Source organism: Otolemur garnettii, unplaced genomic scaffold, assembly GCF_000181295.1.
Source record: "Otolemur garnettii isolate 467f Iridium unplaced genomic scaffold, OtoGar3 scaffold00015, whole genome shotgun sequence".
In the NCBI taxonomy this organism is placed as follows: Eukaryota; Metazoa; Chordata; class Mammalia; order Primates; family Galagidae; genus Otolemur; species Otolemur garnettii.
The window spans coordinates 993,521-1,003,475 of NW_003852410.1; the positions used below are offsets into that span (position 1 = coordinate 993,521).

Genomic DNA, 9,955 nt, shown 5'->3' on the forward strand with positions numbered 1-9,955 from the left:
TGGGCTCAAGCAAGTCTCCTGCCTCAGCCTCCCAAGTAGCTGGTACCACAGGCGCCCGCCACAACACCTGGCTATTTTTTTGTTGCAGCTGTCATTGTTGTTTTTGGCGGGGCTGGGCTGAATTCAAACCCACCACCTTAGGTGTATGTGGCTGGCACCTTAGCCACTTGAGCCACAGGCACTGAGTTGGCTCAAGCAATTCTTTTGCCCCAGCCTCCCAAGTAGCTGGGATTACAGGTACCTGCTACAATGCTCAGCTATTTTTAGAGATGAGGTCTTGCTTTTGCACAGGCTGGTCTCAAATTCCTGAGCTCAGGCAATTCACCCACCCCAGCCTCCCAGAGTGCTAGGATTACAGACATTAACCATCTCACCTGGCCTTTCTGGAGTATAAATTTACTACTTCACTCTCTTTGTTTATTCCAGATCAATAGGAGTCTGGGCATCCGGTTAGAGTGCTGGCCCTGTGCACCAGTGGTGGCGGGTTCTAACCTGGCCTGGGACGTCAGTACTATTAAGTTACATAGTATTTTTTATAAGGTTAAAGTCAGGGTTGTAGTTCGGCCCTTCACCCAGAAAGTGTGCAGTATATCTGTGCTATGTACCCCCTGGGTGGGAATTTACCCCACTCCTTATGCCCCTCCCTTACTTGTATTTAACTGAGTTTTTCTCTCATGTGAACATGTAGTTGTTAATCTATTGATTCTGAGTGTTGAGTATGTATGGTGCTTGCTTTTCCATTCTTATGATGCTCTGCTTAGGAGAATGTTCTCCAAATCCATCCAGGTTATTATAAAAGATATGATACCTCCATCATGGCTGAATCATATTTCATCGTACACATCTACCCCAGTTTATTAATCAATTCACATGTTGAATGGAACCTGGGTTGTTTCCACATCTTTACAATTGCAAATATTGCTGCTATAAACTTTGGAGTGCAAATGTCCTTATGGTAAAATGTTTTTTTTTCTTTTGGTAGATACATAGTAATGAGACTGCAGGATCAGATGATAGATATACTTTTAGTTCTTTCTGTACGTGTTACAACAGAGGCTTTACTAGTAAGTTCACATCCCACCAATGGGACCAATGGTACGTGGGTCTTCCCCTCTCTTCCCACCCGCACCAGCATCTGTTGCTTTGGGACCCTGTGTCATGAGCCATTCTCATAGGGTAGGTGATTGTTAAGACTTTGTTGTTGTTGTTACTGAGACAGAATCTCACTTTGTCACCCTCCGTAGAGCACTATGCCATCATAACTCACAGCAACTGCAAACTCTTGGGCACAAGTGATTCTCTTACCTCAGCCTCCCTAGTAGTTGGGACAACAGGCACTTGCCACAAGGCCCAGCTATTTTTAGAAACAAGGTCTCACTCTGGGTCAAGCTGGTCTTGAAGCCGTGAGCTCAAGCAATCCACCTGCCTCAGCCTCCCAAGTGCTAGGATTATAGGCATGAGACATCGATCACGGCTTCACAGAGGTAGGTAATATCTCAAAGTGATTTTGATTTGCATTTCTGTGATGATTAAGGATAATGACTTTTTTTTTTTTAAGAGACAGGAGTCTTACTTTGTCACCCTCAGTAGAGTGCTGTAATGTCACAGCTCACAGCAACCTCCAGCTCTTGGGCTTAGGCAATTCTCTTGCCTCAGCCTCCCAAGTAGCTGGGACTACAGGTGCCAGCCGCAATGCCTGGCTTTTTTTTGTTGCAATTTGGCTGGGCTGGGTTTGAACCCGCCACCCTCAGTATATGGGGCCAGCGCCCTACCCACTGAGCCACAGGCACTGCCCTAGGAATGATTATTTTTTCATGTATTTGTTGGTCATTTGTCCTCAAAAGTTTCTGAGCATGTCTCTTGCCCAATTTTTTTCTTTTTTTTGAGACTGTCTCAATTGTCACTCTGGGTAGAGTGCCACTGCGTCACAGCTCATAGCAACCTCAATCTCTTGGGCTCAAGGGATTCTCTTGCCTCAGCCTCCCAAGTAGCTGGGACTACAGGCGCCAGCCATTAACACTTGGCTATTTTTTTTCTTGCAGATGTCATTGTTTTTAGCTGGCCCAGGCCAGGTTCCAGTTCGCCATCCTCACTGTGTGGCCGGCACCCTGCCCACTGATACAGGTGCCGCCTTTTTTTCATTTTTGAGACAGTCTTATTTTGTTGCCCTCAGTAGGTGCTGTGACATCACATAGCTCACGGCAACCTCAAACTCTTGAGCTCAAGATATCCTCTTGCCTCAGACTTCCAAGTAGCTGGGACTACAGGCATCCACCACAACACCCAGCTAGCTTTTCTATTTTTAGTAGAGACGGGATCTCCCTCTTGTTCAGGCTGCTCTCAAAACTCCTGAGCTCTAATAATCCACTTGCCTCAGCCTCCCAGAGTGCTAGGATTATAGGTCTAGTCTAATTTTTAATGGAGTTGATTGATCTTTCCCTGTTAATTTGCTTAAGTTCTTTGTAGATTCTGGTTATTAGCCCTTTGTTGGATTCATAGCATGCAAATATCTTCTCCCATTCTGGAAGTCATCTCTTTCCTTTGTTGGGTCCTCAGCTGTGTAAAATCTTTTAAACTTGATCAGGTTCCATCTGTTCATTTTTGTTGTGGCTGTGATTGCCACTGGGGTCTTCTTCATAAATTCTTTCCCTAGCTGGTAAGATTAAGAGCTTTTCCCTAGCACTCTAGGAGGCCAAGGCAGATGGATTGCCTGAGCTCACAAGTCTGAGATCAGCCTGAGCCAGAGGGAGACCCCATTTCTAAAAATAGCTGGGCACTGTAGTGGGTGCCTATAGTCCCAGCTACTAGGGAGGTTGAGGCAAGAGAATCACTTGAGCCCAAGAGTTTCTGGTTGCTATGAGCTTTGATGCCATGGCATTCTACTGAGGGAGACAAAGTGATAAAAGACAAAAAAAAAAAAAGTTTTTCTCAAATTTTCTTCTAGGATTTTTAAAGTTTTGTTTTGTTTTCATTTTTTTGAGACATAGTCTTACTCTGTTGCCCAGGCTTGAGTGCCATGGTGTTAGCCTAACTCACAGCAACCTCAAACTCCTAGGCTGAAGTGATCCTCCTGCCTCAGCTTCCCAAGTAGCTGGGACTATAGGCATCTGCCACAATACTTGATTAATTTTTTCTATTTTTAGCAGAGACAGGGTGTTGCTCTTGCTCAGACTGGTCTACAACTCCTAAGCTCAAGCAATCTTCCCACCTTGCCCTCTAGGATTACAGGTGTGAGCTAACCTGCCAGGCCAGGATTTTTATAGTTTCATCTCTTAGATTTAAATCATTTATCCATCATTAGTTATTATTTGTAAGTGGTGAGAGGTACAGGTCTAGTTTCAGCCTTTTTCATGTGGCTAACCAATTCTCCCAGCACCATTTACTGAATAGGAATTCTCTCCAGTGTACAACTTGGTTTGCTTAGTCAAAGATCAGGTGACAATGTGAGGATGGTTTCATCTCCAGATTCCCTGTTACGTTCCATAGTAATGTCTCTGGTTATAAAATCAATGCATAGAAAATCAGTAGCCTCCATATACACTAACTGACAGTCAAGTTGAGAATCAAATCCAGAACACAGGACGGTGCCCATAGCTCAACGGGTAGGGTACTGACCATACACACCCAGGCTGGTGGGTTTGAAACTGGCCTGGGGGAGATGAAAACTGCAACAAAAAACAAAAAAAAGCCAGGCATTGGGGCCGGCACCTGTAGTCCCAGCTATGTGGGAGGCTGAGGCAAGAGAATCACTTGAGCCCAAGAGTCTGAGGTTGCTGTGAGCTGTGATGCCATAGCGCTCTATCGAGGGCGACATAATGAGACTCTGTCTCAAAATAAAAAAAAAGGAAGGAGCAAAGATGTCGGAGTGAGGCATGCAGCTGGTGACTGGCCTCTGGGCCAGGCCCTAGGAGGCCAAGTTCATCCGTCTGGCCGTGCAAGGTTCCTTATCACAGGAAGAACATTTTCCTTGACCTTTAGGTGTTTTCGTATTCATCTCAAAAACAAAATACTAAACTCAGGACTTGGAAAGTATCTCTGTGTTATCTCCTACAGCAGGCAGTTCGACTTCCTTTATCCAGCCACTTTCCCTATTCTTCAAATGTGGGTATCTCTTCTCTACACATTACCTCCATGATTTGGAATGGAAAAGACCAGGCTGTTTGTTCCACCTCTCAGATTTAACAGAGAGAAGCCCCTAAGATGTGTTTATCCTGTATACTTCTCCAGGAAGAGCGAAGCAACTGACATGGGTCTTCTGCTGCTGTTTGCTTAATTGTGAAGAAATTATTTTGCAACCTAAAGGCTAAAGTTTCGTTTGAAACAGGTGCTTAGATTGGTGGTATTTGTGAATATTTTATTGTTTGTTCCGAATGAGAAGATGAAATAAATAGCAAGTATAGATGACTTCAGGGTTTTTAAATGTCTTCCAGTTTCAGCCATTATCATGATAAGAACAGTTGAGACTGTAGAGTAAATTCCAAATATGCTCATTTGCTGCTAACTTGTTTTGCATTCTGTGAGGGGTCCCAAGCAGACAGGCGATAGCAAACATTTAAGATTTAAGATCAAGTCATGCTTAAGTTTTGTTTTTTTAGAGATAGAGTCTCACTTTATCACCCACAGTAGTGTTGTGGTGTCACAGCTCACAGCAAACTCCAACTCCTGGGCTTAGGCGATTCTCTTGCCTTAGCTTCCCGAGTAGCTAGAACACAACACCCGGCTATTTTTTTTTTTTTTTTTTTTTGAGACGGAGTCTCACTTTATCGCCGTGGGTAGAGTGCCGTAGTGTCACAGCTCACAGCAACCTCCAACTCCTGGGCTTAGGCGATTCTCTTGCCTCAGCCTCCTGAGTAGCTGGGACTACAGGAACCCACCACAATGCCCAGCTGTTTTTTTTGTTGCAGTTTGGCCAGGGCCAGGTTTAAACCTGCCATCTTCGGTATATAGGGCAGTTGCCCTACTCCCTGAGCCACAGGCACCACCCCCTGTTTAATTTTTTTATAGAGAGATGGAGTCTTGTTACATTGTCCAGGCTGGTATCAAACTCCTGGGCTCAATCAATCCTCCCTTCTCCAACTCCCAAAGTGTTAAGATTACAGGAGTAAACTGGCTGGGAGTGGTGGCTCACGCCTGTAATCCTAGCACTCTGGAATAGCTGGGCGTTTTGGCGAGTGCCTGTAGTCCCAGCTACTTGGGAGGATAAGGCAAGAGAATCGCCTAAACTCTGGAGTTGGAGCTTGTTGTGAGCTGTGATGCCACAGCATTCTACCAAGGGCAATAAAGTGAGACTCTGTCTCTACCAAAAAAAAAGAAAGAATCCTAGCGCTCTGGGATGCCAAGGCAGATGGACTGCCCTGAGTAAGAGCAAGACCCTGTCTCTAAAAATAGCCAGACATTGTGGCAGGTGCCTATAGTTTCAGCTATTTAGGAGGCTGAGGCCAAGAGAACCCCTTGAGTTTCAGGTTGCTGTGAGGTATGATATCATGGCACTCTACTGAGGGTGACAAAGTGAAACTGTCTCAAAAAGAAGAAAAGAAAAAATAAAGATTAAAGGAGTAGGGCAGTGCCTGTGGTTCAAGGAGTAGGGTGCTGGCCCCATATACCAGAGGTGGCGGGTTCAAACCTGGCCCGGCCCAGAAACAAAACAAAAAAAAAGACTACAGGAGTAAATCACCACACCTAAAATCTAATATATCAAGCACAGATTTATTTTAAGTTGAAAACAAAATTCAGGCTCGGCGCCTATGGCTCAACCGGCTAAGGCGCCAGCCACGTACACCTAAGGTGGCGGGTTTGAATCCCCAGCCCGGACCCGCCAAACAACAATGACGGCTGCAACCAAAAAATAGCCGGGCGTTGTGGCAGGCGCCTGTGGTCCCAGCTACTTGGGAGGCAGAGGCAGGAGACTCGCTTGAACCCAGGAGTTGGAGGTTGCTGTGAGCTATAATGCCATGGCACTCTACCCAGGCGGATAGCTTGAGGCTCTGTCTCAAAAAAAAACCAAAAAAAACCAAAATTCATAGAACTCAGAGAGTACAGAAATGTTAAATGTTGATCCCTGTTAAGTATTGTGTCCTTCCTCATCTAACACTAGGAGAAGTTTGGTGTAAAAGTTCGAAAAGCATTAGCTTATTAAGGATACCAACCTCAAAGAGGAAAGATCCATCATTATCCTTATAGGATGACTGAAAAAATTATGTCAGAGTAGGACTACTTTTCTGTCTCCAACTTTAGGTATGGCCTAGTTATACCTCACCTGGATTTTTTTTTTTTTTTTTTGAGACAGACTCTATGTCACTGTCAGTAGAGTGCCATAGCATCACAGCTCACAGCAACCTCAAACTCTTGGGCTTAAGTGATTCTTGCCTCAGCCTCCCAAATAGCTGGGAGTATAGGCACCCACCACAATGCCCAGCTATTTTTTGCTGCAATTGTCATTGTTGTTTAGCTGGCCCAGGTCAGGTTTGAAACCGCCAGCCTTGCTGTATGTGGCTGGGTCTGGGAGCCCAGCCCCTCACCTGGATTTTTATAACAGCTGTCTAACTGCTTCCTCACCAGTAGTTTTCTACCTCCAAATGGCCTTGCAACCGGAGTGAGCTTTTCAGGACAATATGTGACAATGTCATCTCCCCACTTCCAAACTGTCAATGACTTTTTTTTTTTTTGAGTCAGAGCCTCAAGCTGTCACCCTGGGTAGAGTGCTGTGGTGTCACAGCTCACAGCAACTTCCAACTCTTGGGTCTAAGCTAAGGTGACCAGATTTTAACATTGGTAAAGAGGGACACCATTGGGGGGGCGGGGCCTGGGGGTGGGGTGGGACAACAATGCAAACTTTGGTCAGCAGTTCTCAATAATCAGTTCTCAACAATTATTTGTTACCATTAAAGTTTAACATTATAAAATTAACAAAAATAATATAAAACGCATATCTTGGTGAAATAGCCACATGGCAGCTGAAAACCCTTCCTGTTCTCCCGTGTTCCCTAGCATGTCGGCCATTCCTTCCCAAAATCGGGGCTTTTTTAAAATGCCGCAGGACACAGGACAAATTATTAAAAATCGGGACTGTCCCGCCAAAAGCGGATGTCTGGTCACCTTAGTCTAAGCGATTCTCTTGTCTCAGCCTCCCAAGTAGCTGGGACTACAGACGTCTGCCACAATAAGCAGCTATTTTTTGGTTGTAGTTGTCATTGCTGTTTGGCAGGTCTGGGCTGGATTCGAACCTGCCACCTCTGGTGTATGTGGCTGGCTGGGGCCTTAGCCATTTGAGCTACAGGTGCCAAACCCAATGACTCTTTTTACCTAGGGTAAAATCACCTTTTGGGCTTCCTCTGCCAAGGCTCCAGGTTTTAGGCCCTGATCAACATTTCTATAGTCCCAATGTAAAACTCTCAACTACTCTTCAGGGCTGGCTAGCTCCTACTCATCCCGCTCCCTTTCTTCTCTCCCTTAACTGGAACCACATAACTCCTCTCCTCACTGTAGCAGCAATCAAGACACTGGATGGTTCTTTTTTTTTTTTTCTTAGAGACAGAGTTTCACTTTATCGCACTCGGTAGAGTGCTGTGCCGTCACGCCGTCACAGCTCACAGCAACCTCCAACTCCTGGACTTAGGTGATTCTCTTGCCTCAGCCTCCCGAGTAGCTGGGACTACAGGAGCCCGCCACAACCCCCGGCTTTATTTGTTGCAGTTCGGCCGGAGCCGGGTTTGAACCCACTACTCTCGGTATATGCGGTCGGTGCCCTACGCCCTGAGCTACAAGCGCCGCCCAACTAGCTGATTCTTGTTTGTCTCCCCAGCCGCAGTGTCCTCCAGGAAGGCAGGGACTCTGACCCTACACGGAATTGGCCCACTGGGGCTCATCAGTATTGAATAGATGAGCGTTGGGATTGGGCACATCTTTTAAGGAAAAATAGAAGCAGAAGGGAGAGAAACTCTTTCAAATACTTCTTATTCAGTCTTACAAAGAAGAATGCTCTGCCACTTACTAGCAGCGTTACTTTGGAAATGTCACATCCCTGGGGCCTCAGTTCCTCATCCGTAAAATGGGAATAGTAACAGTAGTGTCACCTGCTCTCCAGGATGATGGAGGCGATTGAAACAGATGGTGCTATAGTTACTGTTGAGATCAGGCCTAGCGCTCTGGGCACGGCGCTCAGCACCGGCACCGACGAGCGCTCGCCGCACCCCAGGACAAAGTGGGAGGCGCGGTGGGTCCCGTACCTCGGTAGCTGTGGATGCGGCGGCCTGTGCCGGGCTGCAGCGTCGGATAGGGCTGCGGCTCGCCGTCGAAGTTGAGCCACACAGGCAGCACCACGCGCGGGCTGCGGTTGCAGAAGATGACCTGGGAGGGCTCGCGTGAGTTTACCGAACGTAGCACCGGCCGCGGCCGGCCGGCATCCATCTCCTCCTCGGTACCCGACTCCTCCGGGTCGGACTCTTCTGGGCCAGACTCTTCAGCGCCCGACTCCTCGTGGCCGTACTCTTCAGGGCCGTATTCTTCGGCGCCGCCCTCCTCGGCGCCGCCCTCAGCCTCTACTCCGTTCCCAGCCCTCCAGGGCATTACCTCCGGAATCCAGACGCCTGGGGCCTGGCTGCCTCGAGATTCCGGATCCGGACGTGGGGCGGGGCGGGGCGTGCGTGCTTACGTACGTGCGTACGTGCTCCTGGCAGGCCTGCGTACTCTTTTCGCTTTGCTCTTGGTGGGGGACGGATAGACACTCGCGGAAATGGCCCCCTCTAAACTGTGCACATGCGTACAAGGATATTCCAACCACCTGGCAGGGCTGGGGTGCGGCACACTCGTCTCTGTATTTTCATTACAAAAAGGTGTTTTACCTCCTTTAAGATTTTGATAGTTTCCCTACCTTCATTCATTCTCTTAAGACGTTCACAGTTTTTGCCTTGTCACTTGCGCTATTAATAATTTTGTAACTATGGCTCGACGCCCGTATTATAGTACTTACGGCGCCAGCCACATACACCGAGGGTGGCGGGTTCGAACCCGGCCAAGGCCAGCTAAACACCTGCAACAAAAAAAAGCCGGGCGTTGTGGCGGGCGCCCGTAGTCTCAGCGACTCGGGAGGCTGTGGCAAGAGAATTGTTTAAGCCCAGGAGTTTGAGGTTGCTGTGAGCTGTGACGATGCGGCACTCTACTGATGGCGACATAGTGAGACTGTTTCAAAAAAAAATTTTTTTTTTTTGTAACTAGGCCAGGCGCAGTGGCTCACGGCCTGTAATCCTAGCACTCTGGGAGGCCAAGGCGGGTGAATTGCCTGCGCTCACAGCTTCGAGACCAGCCTGTGCCAGAGCGACCACACACCCAGTCTCTAAAAATAGCCGGGCGTTGTGGCGGGCACCTGTAGTCCCAGCTACTTGAGAGGCTGAGGCAGGAGAATCCATCGCTGGAGCCCAAGAGTTTGAGGTTGTTGTGAGCTATGACATTGTGGCATTCTACCAGGGCAACAAAGTGAGACTCTGTCTCCAAAAAACAGAAAAGAATTTTGTAACTAATCAAATTTGTCTTTTCTCCACTTTGGGTAACAAAATTTAAAAGGTACGCCACAGTATACATGTGAAATATTTCCCTCCTACCCTGTTTACCCCAGTGCCCCCAAAACAGTCCTGAAGGCAACATGCATTACCAGTTTTTTATGCTTCCTTTCAAAGGTATTTATGCATATGAAAACACTTAAACAAGTTGAAGACATGTTTTTTTTATTTTTTTGCAGTTTTTGGCTGGGGCTGGGTTTGAACCTATCACCTCCAGCATATGGGGCCGGCACCCTGCTCCTTTAGGCCACAGGTGCTGCCCATTGAAGACATTTTTATATCACTACCATTTTATACCACTACCATTAATGGAAATTCACTATCATTTGCCATAGAATATAGCAGAATAGGCTCTGCACCTGTGGCTCAAGTGACTAAGGCACCAGCCACATACACCCAAG

General features: G+C 47.2%; 1 protein-coding gene across 2 annotated transcripts in view; it reads right to left on the minus strand.

The window, feature by feature from the left end:
• VHL (von Hippel-Lindau tumor suppressor) overlaps positions 1-8,640 on the minus strand; it is a 13,731-nt gene extending 5,091 nt beyond the window's left edge. Inside the window, exon 1 of one of the 2 annotated variants that reach the window (XM_003785444.3) lies at positions 8,226-8,640. In XM_003785444.3, coding sequence (XP_003785492.1) covers positions 8,226-8,565 — 340 coding nt within the window. In that variant the 5' untranslated portion in view covers positions 8,566-8,640. The remainder of the gene's footprint in view (positions 1-8,225) is intronic. The other variant, XM_012802548.2, reaches the window with a different exon arrangement.
• Positions 8,641-9,955: the final 1,315 nt, after the last annotated feature.